This window comes from Rhineura floridana, chromosome 4 (assembly GCF_030035675.1).
Source record: "Rhineura floridana isolate rRhiFlo1 chromosome 4, rRhiFlo1.hap2, whole genome shotgun sequence".
Lineage (NCBI taxonomy): Eukaryota > Metazoa > Chordata > Lepidosauria > Squamata > Rhineuridae > Rhineura > Rhineura floridana.
The window spans coordinates 113033347-113054508 of record NC_084483.1 but is presented as its reverse complement, the minus strand read 5'-3'; the positions used below and the strand labels follow the sequence as shown (position 1 = coordinate 113054508).

At 44.0% G+C, this 21162-nt stretch overlaps 1 protein-coding gene across 12 annotated transcripts in view; it reads right to left on the bottom strand.

Annotated features, from left to right (window-relative positions):
• The window catches only part of ADGB (androglobin), a 244834-nt gene that overhangs the window by 16726 nt on the left and 206946 nt on the right, over nt 1–21162 (bottom strand). For all 12 annotated transcript variants that reach the window (XR_009762282.1, XR_009762281.1, XR_009762283.1 and 9 more), the window contains one exon: nt 20330–20485. Coding sequence is in view for 8 of the 12 variants with exons in the window: in XM_061624063.1 (XP_061480047.1) it covers nt 20330–20485 (156 nt within the window). In the remaining 4 variants the exon portion in view is untranslated. The remainder of the gene's footprint in view (nt 1–20329; nt 20486–21162) is intronic.

Genomic DNA, 21162 nt, shown 5'->3' with positions numbered 1-21162 from the left:
CTATTATCACTAGTACTACATTGAGATGCCATTGTAATTAACACAAAATATTATATATTTTATATATATATATTTTATATATATATATATATATATATATAATATATTACATTATTATACAGTATTACTGTATATAATATATATAATATATATTATAAATAAATCATAAATATAAATTACAGTATATATAAATATTGTATTGTATAATATAATACAATACAATATATTATCCTTAACCTTTGAAAGTTTGGAAAATTGCCAGAATACAGAGATATGCAGAGTGCACAAATGCTGAATGAGACTGAATCACGGACAATAAAATGGCGCCCAATGCCCTTCTCGGACTCAGCTGCTGAGTGCATTGTCAGAGCTTGGAAATGTTGCTTTTTTGAACTACAACTCCCATCAGCCCAACCATAGTTTAAAAAAGTAACTTTTCTTAGCTCTGGGCATCATTCCACAAAAACGCTGAAAAGCAGAACAAGCGCCGAAGATAGTGAACATGGATATAATTGAAAACCGCCACATTAGCAGAGCGCTGAGAAGCGGGGCCCTACTGTATCCAGATTCTTCTGGAACTCTCCAGGCCAATTATGACCTGAGGAGAAACAGCACTGCCTGAGAAGGCATGCTTTAGTCCCAGAGCACTCACTGCCAACAGGCCGAGATGCTAGCACCACCTGAATGGAATAGTGTTGAATTCTTTTGAACTCAGGGAAAGTGCAGGCCTAACTTCCTTAGGGAAAACTGCCACCATCGTACTCATTCCTGAACTAAACTAGAAAAGGATGGCTATAGCCCACCACCTCACAGACCCCCAGAGCCTGCTATGTTAGAAAACTTTATTTTCTTTTTTCTGTTTTGCTATGGAGTAATAGAGAAAGGTGGGGAAGGAAGAAAAGAAGTGAGAGGAGAAAGGAACTGCAAATCAATCCTGAGACCATGTTGGAAAAATAAAGTGAGGAGCTATGTCTGAGCCTGTCCCCTAGAGTAGGCAGGTTGCTGTCCCACAGGTGGCTTTCTGTGGCCTCATTTGAATAGCCCTGCCTTCTGGAGTGAGTGGAAGAAGCAAACTGACTGACAATATCCTCCTCTGTTATAGGGGAAAAAGAAAACTAACCAAAGAGGCTCACATTTAGAGCTTAAAGGGGAAATTCTATGCATAAGACAGACAAACAGAAAGGATGGCTGCCAAGACATCATCAAATCCTGCCAGGAGGAGGTGCCATCCTAGCATAGACTCCTGGAATAGGGTGCCAGATAGGCTTGAGCCTTTATATTTTATAATTTAGAAATCACTGTTGACTACAGTCTTTCAAGCAGATCTATAAAAAGCCAAGCAATACGAAGTAAGCTGCAAGGTGACCCACAATCAGACTTGTTTTCTGTGATGGGAAATAGGTAGGCTATTACTCCCTTTCCTTCCCCTCATGCCATTTTTCTTAATCGTAATCTGGGAAACTATTGCTCCCTTCACCCCCCAAAAGAAGTGAAACTCAGTGAAAGCTGATTATTCTTTTTGCAGGCACCTATTTAAATGACAATTTGTCAGAATTAGGAAAATGATGGGATGAGGGAGGATCTGGCTGCTCAGATAGGAGACCAGGGGAGTCCAACATCATAGGCAGGCTGGGAGAAAGCTGAACATGCAGTTCAAATTCAGGATGAATGGCCAATGAATAGGTGATGAGCTTTTGGTAGGGTTTTTCCCCCCCAGCTCCTTGAGGCGGCAGCAATAAGTGGCAGGCTATAGAATACCAGGATTCTGGCTGAATTGGTTGTGTTGGGAAAAAACGGATCCACTACATGTGAGGCACTTACCTGGCTATGTTTCAAAGAAAGACAGGGAAGTCTGAATCATCACGATTTCTACATGCCCACTTCCCCTCTGCCTGGCTGTTGGCTTGAGTTTGAGTTGAAGATTTGTTTGGAGAACCAAAACAAATAAGTAAGGGTGCATTTTCCCACCCAGTTCTTTGATAAGAAGCTCTGCCCGTCAGCCCATTAGAGTAGAGCCACTCCTGGCGAAACAGCGACAGTATACAAAGCATACCAACGGTAGACAATACTTGGACTAGACAGACAAAAAGCCTGACATGCTATGATATTATAAGAAGCTGTCTTATGCTATGCTTCCTGTGTTACCTATAATATCATCATAGCAGCATAGGCACATGCACGTAGTTGTCATGGCATATGAAAGAACAGTATCTTTAGAACTGGCTATACAATGGTAGCATGTAATTGTACACCAAGAGCAACATATAAAATATGGTAAACTTTAGATTTTGGGCTGAGTAGTTCAATTATTTTAATAAGTGATGGAGGCTTGGCTGACAATTGAATGATGAGTCACTGAATTAAAGCACGCACATTGGTGAATGACTCATGTCACAACACTCAACTGCAATGCTTCGAGTGACAGCAGCAGAAAAAATCAGTATTCTCCCCTTAGATTATGCAACTGAGAGCTGTTTACCTACTAGCAGTTAAACAACAAAAACAACTTTTGGTACATTAAAAATGCACACAATAAAGCAAAATATTTTTAAAAGCAATTGCAAATGAGAGCAGATTATTAATGCATATTAAAAAAGAAGAGCCCTGCTAGAATTAATCAAACACCCATCTAATCCAGCATTCTGATTCTAACACTGACTGGTCAGATAGCACAACATTGGAATTTCACAAATAACTGCTTTGTAGGTTTAATACATAAGTTGATGCTTTAAATGAGAAAGCTAGATGAAGGTCAAACAAAGAAGACTACAACCATTTTATTCACCGGAAGGGTTTTTCTCTGGGGGTACTAGGAAACCGCCAAGTGGGTATTGTCTCTCTCTCCTGTTGCTTGAGGCAGGAAAGAGTTAACACTCCAAAGGACTCTCCTCTTAGCCTCTCTCATGGAGTGTTAGTTCACCATCTGGCTGAGCTTAAAAGTACAGAGAAACACACTTCTGGTGAAAAAAATGGTTCCTTCTGCAGTGGGCACTAGGACACCCCCAAGTAGGATGTTCCAAAGCTGACCTTCTAGGTGGATAGGTATGTTCTTCTAATGGTGAGATAGCAACTGCTGAAGACCTTGCCTCCTAAAGCCTGCTTCTGCAGATACATAAATGTCTGCTTCTGCAGATACTTATAATGCCTGGTAAAAGTATCTGGGTTTGCTCAAGTGGTTGCCTGACAGACCTCTTGAAGAGGTGTGTTTGTTGAGTATGCTGCAGCCACTGGTCTTGTTCAAGAGCATGTGATGGTGATGGACAAAAGAAAGGTAAAACTAATTCCTACTGACGGTGATAAATTGTATTAATTGCTTAATTGTATATTTATTGAGATGTTTTTATTAGTTTGTTGTTTATTATTATTGTTTGGCTACTTATATACTGTGTATATTTATATTTCTCTGTTGTATTATTTCTCTGTTGTACACCGCCCAGAGAGCTATGCTAGTCGGGCGGTATAGAAATTTAACAAATAAATAAAATAAATAAATTTACATTTACATTTGGAAAAAAAGCAGGATCACTTCAAAGAATCACACTATCTTTTGCCACTGACAGCACTCCCAGTTCTGAAATTATTCTCTGATGTTATAGCTACTACGAATAGTACTTTATAAGACTTTATTCATAGAGTAGAAGATTATAAAGGTTTGTAAATCTCATGTTGGGAAGCAATGTTGAACAGGTGTAGAAAACAAAGATGCCCCCCTTCAGATATGGATGAGCACCAAGTGACTCAGATGACTACTTAGAAAGCATTGTTGCTTGTCTATGCATTTGGCTACAGTCCCTGCTTCACACTGGCTTGAAGGAACAATAACAGTTCAGCAATGCCCACCTTGAGGCTGCACATGATTTTTGTTGCACCATTGTAGAAAGGAAGTCCAGGTGTACTGATAGTTCATTATTGTTGAAGTTTTACGGGAAGCCAATATAGTTTTAATAATCTGTGATGGCAAACCTGCTCTCAATAACTTTCATCACTCATCCTCCAAGTGGTTAAGTTCAATCATTATGGATTGGGATGCACCAGTGGGCCCTGTATTGGCAGATCTGAACGAAGAGGCAGATTCCATGGGCGTTACACAGCTAAGCTGATCAGTTCTGAAAACCACAGTCTCCTTGATCAAAACAGGGCCAGTAGAATAACATTGTCTCTCTCTCACCTTCTTCAACTCTCAAGCCAACAGTGGAATTGATGGAAAGATGTAAAGTATTCCTGTCAGCCATGGAGAATTCAGTGCATCTACTCTTTCTGCTACTAATGATGGGTGCCTTGTGTAGTACCTTCAAAGTTGATGATTTACATAGGAAGCAAACATGTCCACATCCATTCTCCCATTCCATCTGCAAATCAATTTGAACACCTCCTTGTGAAGTTGCCACTATCCTGGCATTACATCCTGTCAGCTCAAGCCAGCCTGCTTGTACATTGCCCACCCCCCAGATGTACTCTGCTGTCAGGGACTTGAAGGACTTTCTGCCCAGGCCAGCTGTCTTGATGTTTCCTGATGGAAAACCTGTGATTTTGTGTCCTGCCTCACTTGACTCAGGCGTAGTAGAGGCACGAAGTGTTGCAGGGCCAATTGTTCAGCCCTCAACTCCAATAAGTTTATGCTTTGTTTTACTTCCTGAGATGATCACACTCCTTGAACAATCTCACCCCTGCAATGAGCACCCCAACCCTTGGCTCACATCTGTTGTCACCACATCCTTTGGTAGAGCCTGTAAAGATACACCTTTTTGTAGTTAGCTATCCTTTGTCCGCCATCTTAGAGTCACTCACAACCAATCTGTTAAAGGAACCTGAAGATGTTTGGGATTTGCAGTCTGCAACTGGTAAGGCAGAAGCGCCAACTGCAGAGGACGAGTATGGAATCTGACCCATAGTATAACTCAGATGGCCGAAATTAACATCCCTAAAACCTTTGCTGAGGTCATGAGATCCTCTGAAGTTTTCCTCAGTAATGGTTGAACAGCCATCTTTATCCTTGCCATCCTTTCCTCTGAAAGGAATATGATCTCCTGTCTCCTGTCTATCATTGCCCCCAAATGTTGCAATCATTGCATTGGAGTCAGATGACTCTTTGTGGTGTTTACCAGGAACCCGTGGTCCTTGTGAGCCGCGAAGGTTACATGAATGTCCTGGTATGCTGACTCTATTGATGATGAGTGAATTAGTATGTTGTCTAGGTATGAGTACAGGTGAATACCCTATACCTGTACTTGATTATTCACAGTTGATTAAACTGAGTTTGCTTTTGTTGCACTTACATAGGAACTACTTGAAAAGACTGCCTAACTGTAGCTAAATGTGGTGGCCAGATTAAGATGATCCGCCCCAGAGACTAATGGAATCCACTGGATTCCTGAATGCCCTGGGGGAGTTTCCAGTAGACACAGCAGAAATATCATCCATCAGAGCTCTTTTAATTTGATTTAATGCATCAGGAGTTAAAAGATTCTACTTGTGGAACTTCCTGATTTTGAGAGGTGGCAGCAAAGACTACATTATGGGTCTGTATTAAATTTTCCTGCTGTCACTGCTGGTTTTGACCAGAGGTGGCAGCATAAATCAAATCATCAGTCACTAAGCTGCCCTGTGAAACTGCTGGCTGCTGCTTACTGAATCCAATAAATTCCTCTTCCTCACTAGAATCAGAATCAAAAAGAACTCAGAAAGCATTTAATCATGTATAAACACCCACTGCTGGCTTTGCTCTCCTTCATAAACTATTTGTCTGCACTCTAAAACTGCAGCCAGTAGGACGGACCCTTTATTTTTTTCCTTAAGGGCATTAGTATTTTTGCCCATTGTTTGCTCTGCTACAGGAAGGTTTGTTAAGCTCTTGTTTTAATCACTGGCCACGTTCTCTGCTACCACAGGAATTAATGGGCCACACATTGCTGCTAGAACAATGCACTGTTGCTTAAAATGGCAGCTGTCTCTATATGCACAATAGCAGCTTGTGATTTTAACTGTATTTTTCTTTTCTGAGTGAGCTACAGGCACTAACTCTCTCAAAACGTTTTGCTTTTTAAGAGTACTCTGAACTACTCTTTGTTTTATTCTTAGGCATTTCTCCATCAGCAGGAATCTTTTTTGCTTTTTTAATCTCAAGAATCAAATGCTCAATTAATTAGATAAATTAACCGAGGAATGCATTCAATTAAGGTTGGAATTAATTAAAATTCCCCAGCTACTTAAATAATTAGATATTAAAGAATCAATTATTAACATGTATTTGGATCCAGTGACTAATAGTTACAATGGATGCTCAACAGCCACACACACACAAATTCATCAATATATTTCATTAACTGTCATTCATCACCAAAACTTTTAGAACCACCACCAAACACGAGATTAAAGTAGATTAGAGAAATTAGAGATATGAAAAAGTTAAAAGCTACCCAGACTCAAGAGCAAGGATAAAACAGTACTGCTCAAGCAAGGCAGGAAAACGAACTAACACTCCATGGGAGGGGCTGAGAAGAAAGAGTCCTTTGGAGTGTTAACTCTTTCCTGCCTCAAGCAACAGGAGAGAAAGATAATACCCACTTGGTGGTGTCCTAGTGCCCATTGGAGAACAGTTAATGATTACAAAAGATGGTAACATAATTAACAGGCACAGCTAAATCTAGTCCTGAAATTAAGATTTGTAGAGCTAATTTAATAAATTATTATTCATTTATTTATTTAGTCAACTTATATTGTTATCCATATGAAGGCTTAAGTTACAAATTTATAATAAATGTTGCTATAGCACACTCTTCTGTATGTTTACTCAGAAGCGCAGAGCTTGGAAAAGTTACTTTTTTGAACTACAACTCCCATCAGCCCAATCCAGTGGCCATGCTGGCTAGGGCTGATGGGAATTGTAGTTCAAAAAAAGTAACTTTTCCAAGCTCTGCAGAAGCGTCAATGGGACTTATGCCTAAGGCAGTATCCTTAGGAATACAGTCTTGTTCTGTAAAGTTATTGCAAACCCTTAATAGGGAGTTTAAACATATTTTGCCTACCTATTTTGATGTAGTATCTTGCATCTGATCATTCTTGTAAATAAATGATACTACTGCTTCATTGAAGCATATTTAAATTAACACTGGGGAGAGTACCCTCAGTGCTTACTCCCCCGATCCCTCCTGCATCTGACACCAGAGCAAGAGGATGTAAGTGGTATCAGGAGCAGCCCAGGGAGGCAGCTCTGGCCTGTGAGGGACTCACATCTGGCTGATTCATCAGCCATTTTTCAGGCCAGGAGATACATCTTCAGAGTGGATGCTGGAATTTCTGAAAACTAGGGGAGAAATTTACATCTTTGTCCCACTCTAGTAATACAGTACAGCTTCACTTATATGGCGGGTTACGTTCCGGACTCCCGCTGTAAAGTGAAAACCACTGTAAAGTAGAACTCATTGAATAGAATGGCATGCGATGCCTGAAAACTGCCATAAGAGTGGAACAAGCGCCACATGAGTGGGGCTTTAGTCTAATTGTGACCGCTGTATTAGCAAATCGCCGTAAAGCGAAGCACCATAAAGCGGGGCCCTACTGTACTTGTCTATTTTATTTTAAATATATTGTAAGCTTCCTCAAGGTGTCAAATAGACAAGAACTTTTAAAATTCAAAGAACTGAGATTGCAGCCCTATCCACTGTTACATGGAAGTAAGCTCCATTAAAATGAGAAGGTATCACTTCCAAGAAGTTTAGGATGGAATTATAGTAATGTAAAAGATTATGAAAACACAGCTCTCTTACAATTGCATATTGTCAAAGATCCATCCCCCTGGGGTTCCTTACCCTCAGTACTCCAAGGGGGTTCTTTGCTTCTGAGAACAGTCCCCACCCCACTGGGTTCCCACTTCTCAGGCACACTTCTCCCTTTCCACGGAAGTAATTATCCCTGGTATTCACTGCCACCACCCTTCTTTCTAAATTCTTCCCCTGAGTGAAGGGACCTCAGAGAACTATGTAATTTTGGAGGGATTTACCCTCACTATTCAATCCGTAGCGTTCAGCCTTCCAGCACTAGATTTAGAATCCTTAGTTCCAAGCCAATACATACCTTTTATACAAAGATTGTTTATTTAAGAGTAGATATGTTGGTATATACAAAAGGAGAAATAGTAGTTTGATTCCTTAAAGCTAATCACCCTCAGGCGGGCTACACACGGTCATTGGCATAACAAAAGGAGAGATGTTCAATACAGACACAAAACAAAAGGAAGACTTATCTTAACTAAGATCCTATACTTACATCCAAGTAACTCTATTCCTTCGTGGAGCAGCCGGGTTCCCAAACGGCTGTCCCTGTTACATATCAGCGAGTCGAGGTCGATGGAACAAGGGGGAACTCCGTTTTGAAAGAAACTTCTTCATATTTATGGGTTTCTTTTCCTCAACAAGGAGGGGGAAAAGTAAATAGACATATCCCGCCCCTGCTGGGGATCCCTTCCCTTGAAGTCTTTGAAGATTGGGAGAGCTCGACAGCAACATCCAGGTGTTCCGATCTACAACATCCCCTCTTCCTGACTTTTAATCCCAGGAAGCTGATAAGGGGCAACACCTAAGAATCAGTTGCATTTCCTTGCAAGGTTGTAAATTGCCTGTCTGACACTGAGCTTCGGATCTTCCCCAGTAGGGAATCTTAAGGAGGCCACAGGCTCCCAGAATTCTCTCTGGTTGCCTCACTTCAGCTTGACCAAAGTTAGCTATTCTTGACATGCCCCTTTTTGGGAAGATGGAATCCGAGAGCAAAGCTTTCGATTCCATCTCGGGGAAAACTTCTAGAATAGCTACAATAGCAGTATCATGCATAATCACATAGTTACACAACTGTTTACACATATAAGCATAAAAACATCAGTCATCAGGGGTAAACGCACATGATAATCCATTGGCAAGGACATTTTCTCTTCCCGCTACATGCTTTACATCGAAATCTTGTAACGCTAGACTCCAATGCAAAAGTTTCTGGTTAGAGTTTTTCATCTTGGCAAGTCAGCACAGAGGAGAATGATCTGTCTGTAGTTGGAAATGCCTCCCCCATATGTATGGGCGGAGCTTGCTTAACGCCCAGAAAACAGCCAGACATTCTTTCTCTATCGTGGATAAAACTTTCTCCCTTTGCAACAGTTTCCAACTAAGGAAAGCGACAGGATGCAAATTACCCTCCTCATTGGCTTGCATCAAGGTACACCTGATCCCAGATTCTGATGCATGTGTTTGGACTACGAATGGAGCATCAAAGTTAGGTGCTCTCAAGATGGAATACTGCGTCAGCAAGGTCTTCAGCGCATCAAAGGCTTTCTGGCACAGATCTGACCATTGAATCCTGTTAGATTGTTGCTTTTTGCATAGGTCAGTTAAAGGAGCTGCCACGTTACTAAACTGAGGCACAAACCTCCTGTAATACCCAGCCAGACCTAAGAATGCCTGGACCTGTTTCTTAGTCCTAGAAACAGACCACTTCTGAATGGCTTCTACCTTTGCTTCCAGGGCTCTGATTTCTCCCCCACCTATGTAATGACCCAGATAAATGACCTGTCCCAAGCCAAACTGACATTTCTGAGCCTTGACAGTAAGCCCAGCATCTTTGATCCTTTTAAATACAGTTGTCAGGTGTTTGACATGAGAATCCCAGTCAGAGCTATATATCGCTATGTTGTCCAGGTAGGCGCAAGCAAAGTTATTTAACCCATTAAGCACTGTGTTAATTAGCCTCTGAAGGGCTGTGGCCCCTGCTTTGACCCCAAAAGGTAACACTTTAAATTGGAACAACCCCATGTGGGTCACAAAAGCAGATTTAAGAGCAGCATCCGGATCCAAAGGCACCTGCCAATACCCTTTGGTCAGATCCAAAGTAGTAATGTATTTGGCACTTCCCAGCTGCTCTATTAGATGGTCTATGCGAGGCATAGGGTAAGGGTCATTCTGGGAGATAGCATTCAGCTTCCTGTAATCCACACAGCACCTGACCTCTCCCTCCTCCTTCTTTGATACCAGCACCACAGGTGCAGACCAGGGACTTTTAGAAGGTTCTATTACCCCCAGATCTAGCATAGCTTGAATCTCCTGCTCTATCCTTGCAGCATGCTGTCCAGTAGCACGGTAGGGATGGGATTGGATGGGTGGATGATCCCCTGTGTTGATAGAGAACTTAGCAAGATGCGTTTGACCAGGCTTGCTAGAAAACACATCTTTGAATTCACTCAACACTTGAAACAATTGTGCCTGCTGTTCAGGAGATAACGACCCAGGGATGAGAGCTTGATCTACTCCCTCCTGCTCCTGAGTTTCCGCCAACAAATCTGGAAAATACTCTCCTTGATCCTTGGTAGCATAAGATAACATAAGATTACCCCTAGATTTGTAAACTTTCATCATATTCACATGATAAATGCGATCTCGCCTTGTTGAATGGGGATAAGCCAATAAGTAATTAGTGCTATTCAGCTTTTCGTGGACAATCAAAGGGCCTTCCCATTGTGAGGTTAATTTGTTGCCTGGCACCGCCTTCAGGACAAGTACCTCAGCTCCAACAGGAAAATGACAGACTTTGGTTTTCCTATCATATAGGGCTTTTTGCTTTTCCTGGGCTCCTTTTAAATTCTCCTGAGCCACTTCCCAGGCCCCCTGCAGAGTAGCCTTTAACTTCTTCAAGTAAGCAGCCACTGGAACTGGAGAGGAACTAATCTTGCCCTCCTACTCAGCTTTCAACAAAGCTAAGGGCCCACGTATCTCCCTCCCAAAAAGCAAATAATTGGGTGTGAACCTCGTGCTCTCCTGAATGGCATCATTATAAGTAAACATGACATACGGAATTCCCACATCCCACTCCCCAGGATGCTTCATGACATACGCCCTCAATAGTTTCGTAAGAGACTGATTAAATCTTTCACATAAACCGTTGGTCTGATGCGAGCCAGCTACCAAAATCAAATGTTCTACTCCAGACACTTCCCACAGCTTCTTGATCAACTTAGCCACGAACCCTGGACCTTGATCCAAAAGCAAAGTCTTTGGAAATCCCAGCCTGGAGAAAATTCCCAGCAAAGCTTTAGCTATACATTGTGCAGTGATACTGGTTAGGGCTATTGCTTCCCCATATCGTTGGAAAGTCTATGAAAGTTGAGATGAATTTTTCCCCAGATTTGGATGTGGGCAGAGGACCAACCACATATATGGCCACACGTTCAAATGGCTCAGTCATAATTTCAGACACTTTCAGGGGCGCTTTTGCATGATCTTAAGGGTATCCTGTGCATTGGCAGACGTCACAGCTGGCATAGAACTCTTGGACCACCTTGCTTATCCGAGACCAATACAGACTCTTAGTGATCCTAGATAGGGTCCTCCTGATCCCAATGTGAGCTCCGAAGACTGACCCGTGGGCCTGCTCCCGCACATCAGCTCTGTACTCTTGTGGCACTGTTTAGCTGCCCTCCAGTCTATTGCACTCCCTTTAGGAATGAACTCTCGATATAACAGACCATTGGACCAGAAAACCCTCAGCCTTAAGGTTCCTGGGGTATTTTCTGCCATTTTCTGACATTCTTCTAGACTGGGGTCTGTCTGTAATGCTTGCTTACATTTATCAGAGTTAGTAACTCCACTTCTCAACAAAGCATTGGATTTCTCTGCTGTAGCGGCATTAGCATCTGAATGCAGCTCCTCTGAGTTAGCTGCCTCTCCTTTCTCAGCATCATGGCTTTCATCAGGCATTGCTATGGAAACTGTCCCATCGTTAGTGACTCTAGCAGAGTCTGCCTGTCCCAATACACATTCCTCTTCTAGCTCCACTGGCTGTTCAGCCTTTTGGGCTTGACTGCGTGTTATAACTTGCATTTAAAGTCTTTTAAAAGAAATATCGTTCCCCAATAAAAAAATCCAGGGAGAATTATTCTGGTGGACCAGAAGGTTCTGGTCCCACTGCGCTCCTTTATAGCAAATGGGAATCTTAGCCACAGGAACTTCCACTGGTGCTCCCCCATATGGGTGAATAGTAAACTTCACTCCCGGTAGATATTGATGGGGCTCAACCAAACTGCTTGCCACTGAGCTCAGTTCTGCGCCGGAATCCCAGTATGCATTAACAAGAATCTGGTTGATATAGATGGGCTCTGTAAATTGTTTAACAGCCCATGCCCGTTGTCCAGGCTCAATTAGGGTTACATTAACATGCTCTGGGGCTTGTCCTCCCAGCCCTTCTCTCTGGGCTTCTCCCTGGGCTTCTCCCTGGGGCTGGTTAGTAACACTCACTACTCTGGTGCTGACAGGAGCGACGGCGGCACTTGGTTCAACAACTAGCTCCCTCAGATTCCATTCTTCCTCACTGGCATCCTTAGACACTTGTACAGGAAGTCCAAGGGATCCACCCCCTCCTGGCTCTGCAATTTCTGCACAGCTCACCGGTGCAACGGTAGGAGCTTTGGGGCGCGCTCCTGCTGGCTTTTTCAGGGGTTTGGAACATTGTCTTTTTAAGTGTCCTTTTTCATGACAATTAAAGCAGATTACGTCAGTTGGGGAAGTAGAAGGTGTTTGCGCCCTTGTAGGATTCTTTTCCTCTCCTTGCAGCTTCAACGGGCTCCAAAACTTCTCCCTTCCCTCTGCCTCCTTTTCCAGTGGTTGCTCTTTGAAGGCTCCCGGCTTCTTAAGAGGCTGAAAATGCTGGCTCTTGCTGCCACGCCCATGGTTTGCCGGTAGCTTGTCTGCGAGTCGACCAGCTTCCTTAATGGTCTTAGGACCTTGGTCCCGAACTATAACTGCCAAATCTGCAGGAAGTCCTTGATAAAACTTTTCCCTCGCCATCAGATCCATAAAGTCTGTAGTGTCACCTTCACATCCTCTTGCGCGTTCTGTAGCATCTGGGATCAATTGAGATCATCCAAGTATGGGTACACATGCAGACCCTGGAGGTGCAGATGCACTACCAGGGTCACCATGACGTTTGTGAAAATCCTTAGTGCAGAAGCAAGACCCAATGGCATTGCCCAGTACTGATTGTGATGGTGATGGTATGTGAAGCGGAAGGAACACCTGTGTCTTGAGTGTATTGGAATGTACAGATAAGCTTCCTTTAAATCTATAGACATCAGAAAATTGTCCTTGCATAAGGCCTGTCTGATTGATGCCAGCATCTCCTTCTTGAACCTCCTGTACACCAAGAACTGGTTGAAAAATTTAATCTCCAATACCACCCTCCAGGTGCCACGTCTCTTTGGGACAACAACAAAAATTGAGTAAACACCTGAGTAGTGCTGCCCTGGAAAAACTGGCTCTATGGCTGCAATCTTCAGTAAGTGCTACATAGCCTCCTGCACTATCACTTGTTTCTCTTGAGGGCTGGAAACTGGAGACTGGATGAAATGATGTGGCAGATTTGACCCCTAGTCCTCTCAAGATTCAAGACCCAGTTGTCTGTGGTAAGGATCCTCCAGGCCTGATAGAAATATTGGAGATAGCTCCCAACAGTAGGACAGTGGCATTAGAACTGGGAAGGACAAGTTCCCTTACCTTGGTTTCCACTGCCTCCCTTATTCCTGTTGAGTTTCCTGAAGTTTGGAATCTGGATCTGGACCATATGAGGCTCCTCCTCTGTATCCTCTGCCCCTTCCTTGGATGTGAAAAATATGAAAGGTCTGTTGATAAGGCATGTAGCACCTATTATGTTTGTTAACTTTTCTTGCAGATGTCAAAAGATAATTTTGTTTCTCCTTTAGATCCACCAGCACCTCCTTTAGTGCGTCATCTCCAAAAAGCTTCCCTGTAACATACAGCAATGTAGCTAGGTTCAGCCTAGAAGACTGATCTGCCTCCCAAGACCTCAACCACAGCAAACAATGTGCAGCCACTGCAGTCACCATAGATCTCGCTGCCAATTGAATTGAGTCTAAGGTTGTGTCAGCCACCAATGCTACTGCCCTAAAAATCTTCAAAACAGTCTTCCATTGTGTTTCTTGAGTTTGGTTTGAGTCATCCAACATTTCATCAATCCACACCAAGAAGCAAACACTGAGGCTGCACATGCAGAATGAAGCTTCTGCCTCATGCACCTTACACAGCACCATCTATCCTTCTATCTGTTGCATATTTTAGCTGTGCTTCCTCTTTAGGAAATAAAACCTTAGATACTAAAGTGGCAATAGGAGAATAGTGGTATACTCCACGGTTGCCAACTCTAAGGTGGGAGGTGAGACGGCTAGAACGCCGGTGGCGGAAATCTCGCTCCAAGGACAATCAGACACAGGTTAGAGCGGCTGCAGTGGCCTACCATGTGGCAATAAGGGCAGCAAAAAAGGATTGTTTTGCTGCCTCTATTGCATCCACAGAGTGCTGTCCCAGGAGGCTGTTCCAAGCGGTCTGAAGCCTGGTTGGTCCAGTTGCTTTGGAACCGATGGGACATTCTAAGACCTCCTGTGATGAGTTTGCAAAGCACTTTGCAGATAAAATCGATCGTCTAAAGAGTACGATTCCGCACGCTGTGGATACAGTGAGTGAGCCAGAGTCGGCCAGTGGTTTTCTGGTGATGTGGGATCGGTTCCAGCTTCTTCCTTTTGATGAAGTGGACAAGGTGCTTGCAACCTTAAGACCAACCACCTACCTACTTGATCCCTGCCCATCGTGGTTCATTATGAACTGCAAGAACAGACTGGGCAAGGGGATCAAGGCGGTGGTAAGTGTGTCTTTGGAAGAGGGCGTGATGCCATCAGCTCTCAAGGAGGCAGTAATAAAACCAATCTTAAAGAAGCCCTCCTTGGATCCCCAGGATTTGAACAACTTTCGCCCAATCTCAAACTTACCATTCTTGGGCAAGGCGGTTGAGCGGGTGGCGGCGAAGCAGTTGCAAGTGCACTTGGAGGAAGTGGATTATCTGGATCCATTTCAGTCAGGCTTCAGGCCTGGACATGGGACTGAAACAGCCTTGGTCGCCTTGGTGGATGATATGAGGAGAGCATTGGATAGGAGTGAATGCCCCTTCCTCGTCCTCCTGGACCTCTCAGCGGCTTTTGATACCGTTGACCACGGTATCCTTTTGGACTGATTGGAGAGGTTAGGCATAGGGGGCACTGTTTTGCAATGGTTCCGTTCCTTCCTTTCTGATAGGTACCAAAGAGTAGCACTGGGGGATGAGGTTTCGGACCCTTGGCCTCTCACTTGTGGGGTGCCACAGGGCTCCATCCTCTCCCTGATGCTATTTAACATCTATACAAAGCCGCTGGGGGCTAATCAGGAGATTTGGGCTGCAGTGTCACCAATATGCGGATGACACGCAGCTCTATCTCTCATTTAAATCTTCACCGAGGTTGGCTGTAGAAACCCTGTCCAAGTGCCTGGAATCGGTGAGTGCCTGGATGGGAAGGAATAAGCTGGAACTGAACCCTGACAAAACCGAGGTGCTGTTCATGGGAGACAAGGGAAGGTTAGGGGACTTGGACCTGGTGCTCAATGGGGTACAACTGCCCCTAAAAGACCAGGTCCGCAGCCTCGGGGTCATTCTTGACTCCCAACTGTCCATGGAAGCTTAGGTTTCGTTTGTGAGCCGGGCAGCACTGTATCAACTCCATCTGATATGGAGGCTACGCTCCTACCTTCCCAATCATCTGCTTCCATCAGTGGTGCATGCCCTGGTCTCCTCTCGCCTTAACTACTGTAGTGCGCTCTATGTAGGGCTACCCTTGAAAATGGTCCGGAAGCTGCAACTGGTACAGAATGTGGCGGTGCGCATGATTAAAGGCAGCCGTCGGTGACATCACGTAACTCCAGTGCTCAAAGAGTTGCACTGGCTACCAGTTGCTTGCCGGGCCCAATTCAAAGTGTTGGTTTTGACCTTTAAATCCCTACACGGTTTCAGCCCAGCCTATCTGAAGGAGCGCCTCCAGCATCATCAACTATGCCGCCTAACAAGATCGGCCTCAAAAGACCTTCTCTCTATCCCACCAGTCAAAACAGTGAGGACTAGAGAAAGGGCTTTTTCAATTGTGGCCCCCACCCTATGGAACTCCCTTCCAAATGATCTCCGCCGGGCCATGAAGACCTGGCTCTTCAGGCAGGCCTTTGGGGTGGGCTAGATTTTAACATCATTGCGTTTAGATTTTAATGTGATTGTATTGATGTGTCATTTTGTGCTATTTTGCTTATCTTGTACGTCGCCCAGAGTGACTGGTTAGCCAGCCAGATGGGCGACTAAGAAATCCAATAAATAAATAAATTGATAAAAGCCTAAATTGATCCATAAATTCTGTCTCCAACAAGTAATATTTATTAGCCAATATCACATTACCTCTGCACTTTTGCCAGTAGCAGAAATTGGGTCAGATGGTTTTTCATTCAGATCTAATGCAGCTAAGATTTTACACAGTAAAGGTATGAAATGCTCATCTTAAACAACCTATGTGAAACCTCCTTTTCAATTTCCACACTGTCACTCCATTCATCTTCCTCAATGCCAGGGGACACTAGATTTTCTAAAACAGCCATGTGCTCCTGGATGTCACCATGCATTCAGACACTGCTCCCTTTGCTACCTCATATGGCTCTGGTGACTCACAATCCGTTTCCTCTGAGGAGAAATTATATACAGTAGGGTCCCGCTTTTCAGCATTCCGCTTATACGGTGGTGTCAGCTATAGCACGGGGAGTTCCACCCGCCACGCTCCAGCTGACAGCAAGCAGCTGTAGTGCGAAAGCGCCCCACGCTACAGCTGGTCAGCTGGAGTGCACGATCAGCTGTAGTGGTGGCAGCTCGCGTGCTCCAGCTGATCGCTGTCAGCTGGAGTGTGGCGGTTGGAGCTCCCCACGCTACAGCTGATCATGTGCTCCAGCTAACTGATCAGCTATAGCGTGAGAGTTCCCCACGCTACAGCTGATCGTGCGCTATAGCTGATTGCTGTCAGCTGAAGCGTGATGGGTAGAGCTCCCTGTGCTACAGCTGATCACTGTCAGTTGTAGCACAGCAGCTAGAGCTCTCCATGCTACAGCTGATCGTGTGCTATAGCTGATCACTGTCAGCTGGAGCATGATGGCTGGAATACAGTAAGGCCCCACTTTCCGGTGGTTTTCGCTTTTCGGCGTGGGTCTGGAACGTAACCTGCTATATGAGTGGGGCCCTACTGTACATTGTAGGGCTTTGCTCTTATATGACTATGTCTACCACCCATATGTTTGGACTTCTGCAGTGATTTGGAAGCCACTGGTGGTGCCTGCATATTATGTGTAGCTTGCCTGCAACCTGGGAGAAAAGACATTAATAGTGTGCTGTAAAGACAAGTCCTCAGTAGATGGTGCTATTTACTGCATTTGGACAAATGTTAATTCCTTTAGTTGCCAAGACAAATCTCCCAGCACTCTTCCTTATGTGTTGCAACACATATGGTGGCAATTGCATATGCTGAGAGCCAGGGCCGGTTCTAAAGGGTGGCCAGGTGGGGCACTGGCCCAAGGGTCCCTGGAGCTACAGGGGGCCCTGAGGGGCCCCTCTGTTCATGATCCACCTTCCGCGATCCGTGGGAGCAGCCACAGATCACAGGGCAGGAGCTTCCACCTGCCCGCCATTCCCTTGCCCCACCTACCTGTCTCCTGCCTTTTAGCATTGCCCTTAATGAAGATGGTGGCCAAGGTTTCCCTAAAGTGCTGAAGCCCCTGCCACCATCTTGGTTGATGGCAAAGATGCACGTGCATAGCATGCACTCATGCCATCAACCAAGATGGCGGCAGAGGCTTCATCCCCTTAGGGAAACCTTGGCCACCATTTTGGTTATTGGCCATGCTAAAAGACAGGCGACAAGTAGGTGGGGTGTGTGGGGGGCCACGTACATGTGCACAAACACACCAGGGCCCAGGGAAAGCTGATGCCCAAGGGTCCCGGCATGCCTGAGGCCTGCCTTGCTGAATTCCAGCCTGAGGGACTTGCTCCATCATAACCTGCTTTGAGTGCAAACATCTGGAGCAAATTGGTCCCACATTACTACTGACTATAAACACAGATTTATTATTATGCATATTCTAGGACTGCTGCTCTTGTGGTGAAGTTGTTTTTAAGCCTACAAACTCAGCACTGGAAGTGGAGAATTCACATGATCTTGCAGTCTGTACTTGTGTTTGGGCTATGTGTGGCACCATCTCTTCCTTTGACAGCAGCTCAGCTGTGCGGCTGTTTGCAGAGCTACACTGATATGCTTCAACATCCCTTGGGCACCTTGGCAATGCCTCCCCAATATAGTGTGCCTTTCTTGAAATTCTAGCACTCAGCAGAAGTTAATACAGCTGCTGAGTGCTGATTGCCAGCATTGTGTGGGAATACGGTTGAAAACAACTGTTTTCAAAGGCACTCGGATGGTTGCATCTGCCATTTTGTCAACTGCTCTCCTGACACTCGCCTCAGTGAGTAAAGTCTGATCAGGACTATGAGGTTCCTGCTGCATCTGGCACTGCAGCGCAGGAGGCCTTTTGGAGACTTTGCTCATAGTTCAACTTAAAAAATGGGAGCTTTAAACCCTGTCCACTGCTTGCCTCCCCCATTACAGGGTGATGGGGGGGGGAGAATCCATGCTGAGGTAAGCAGCGGAGGTATCTGAAGAAAACAAACTCAGTCACTCTTACAACAAAAAGAGGAGGGACAGCAGTCACACAGTCCACAGGCAACACAGAAGGATTTCTTTTTTAAAAAAGATGCAAGAGGAACTCTGAACCCACCCACCCCAGACATGCACTACAGATTCTGGACAAAGATCACTCATTCACATAACATCCACAGCAACAGAAACTGTTAAGAATCACAAGCCTCAAAAGAACAGTAGACAGTTATGTAGAGTGAAACAAATCATGTCTGCTCCATGCCGAGACAGGAAATGGACTGAGGTGGGGACATGCTTAACGGACAAAGACTAATCTGCATTTCCTGTCTCCAGACATGAAGGGGCATTATCATGCACCATGTAATTTGTTCACCCCCTCTGGAGAAAGTATTTGAGCAGCTTTGCCCCCTTTGGTTTTGTTTAATATTTGTTTCTTAACCTTCTTAGACAGAGAGAGAAAGCAAGCAAGCAAGCAAATAAGAGTGGACGAAGTGTGAGTCTCTTCCTATAATAAATATCTATTTTTTACACTCATTTTTGTAAATCGAAGGATTGGAAGGAGAAATTGTGGCTGGCTTCTCTGTGTGTTACAACAAACTCAGTTTTCATCATTTTTCTGTGTTCACTTATAAAGGCTGCAGTAGCAGCTGCTGGGTGGGGCAAGACAGGTTGATCTGAGTCATGTGCAATTTCAGAGGTGTCTGGATTTGCTTCCAACAAGCCCCTCCCCTAATTTAAGAATATAATGAATGATGAAAGGAAGAAAATGCTACTGTTACTGTTTCTTGCTTGCTTTTTTGTGAGTTTGCCAGTGAATTTCTAAAATAAAATGTTTGAGCTCCATCTGTCTAAATATCACACCTACTTACTCTGCATCCTTCCCCAAACCTGGAAGATATTCTGTGTAATCTCAGACATAAGAGGCTAATTATGATTACTCACTGGTGTGGTGTACTCTGCACATGACCGGAGATTATTATTTTGCAATTTCAGGACCGAGCCATGCATTGCAAATATATTCTCCTGTGCATTGGCTCAAATGAAACATTTTTTTGGTCAATTGGTTGGAATACCTTACTTCAATTTGGCTGTGTGTGTGAAGTGTTTAATTTGATTTTTTTGGGGGGGAGGAACTAAATGCAACTGGAAGCAAATTTTCCTCATTTTTTAAAAGTATTTGTATGTATGTTTAGGGGTTTTTTTTGCAATGGATAGGTAGGTGTAATCAATACGTGAACTCAAAAAGTGTCATATGGTATGATTTAATTTCTAAATAGGAGGTATGGAGTCAATCTTGTCTGAAAATCTTGCTTGGACCCTCTTACATAGAAGCTCTTCATTTGTCCATAAATGTGCAGAGAGTAATTTATTTATTTTTTTAAAGACAATGGCACTCTGCATACATTTAATGGCACATTTTCCTGAGTAAGTGCTGTACAAGTCCTACTATGATGAAAACCGCAAGGTTAAAAACAGCAGCCCTACTAAGTAAAAATGTTATCAGCTGCCACTCTAAAGCACAAGTGGAAATTCAAAGCACTCATTGCATATTTCCCTAGCGTAATTTATCAAAAGCAGCCCCTCAGTCCAGCCTCAGCAGCACTTCTAACTTTTCAAGCAGAAGTTTGATACCGATAAATCACTCCAGGAATTTAACTTTTTGGTTGGTGCTTCACAACACTATCTCTGCTGAACCTCAGAACTAATTTTAAATGTATGTGTAATAGGATAATAGGATGTGGTTACCTTAACAGCTCGCCCTGGCTCTGCAGCCTCCCATGCTTGCTTCATAGCTTTAATCTCATCTGCTCTTTCAGTGTCTTTCCTCAAGTCCAGTGCTTCCACCTCATTTTGTTCAGTGACTAGACGCAAGATCCAGTAGGGTTTGTTCGGATCAGATTGCTGGAAATGAAATGTACAGAGCAAAACCAGAAGAGTTACATATTGCTTTGGATCTCTGAAATGGATGGAAGAGCAGATACATTACTGAGAATCACTGACTGTTATTGTCAAATAATGCCAAACGCCACCCTCTGATGTTCTTTGACATATATATGTCCAACTTCGCAAATGAGCCTACAAAAGTTACCATCCCACAGACTAGCCTGTTTCCCCAAACATGCAGTAACTGCTGCTTTAACTTGAGATCTTCTGTGCCAGATAGCAGCAATAATGGATGAAGGGATGACTGGATATGAAATTAACCCAAATTTGAGTTCTAGTTTTAAATCCTGGTTTCTAAACTGGGATGGAATGCCCTTAATCATGGTTACCAAAGGACCATAGTTAAGGGTATCAGGAGGAATTTGTTCAAAAGAGTTAATTGGTGGGGAGGAAAGAGAGCATGCAATCCTGCTACCCAAACCATGAGTAGTAGGAATGTAAGAGCCTGCTGGATCAGACCAGTGGCTCATCTAATCCAGCATCCTGTTCTCATAGTGGCCAGCCAGATGCTCATGAGAAGCCAGCAAGCAGGACCTGAGCACAAGAGCACTGTCCCCACCTGCGGTTTCCAGAACTGGTATTCAAAAGCATACTGCCGCCTACTGTGGAGGCAGAGCATAGCCATTGTGGCTAGT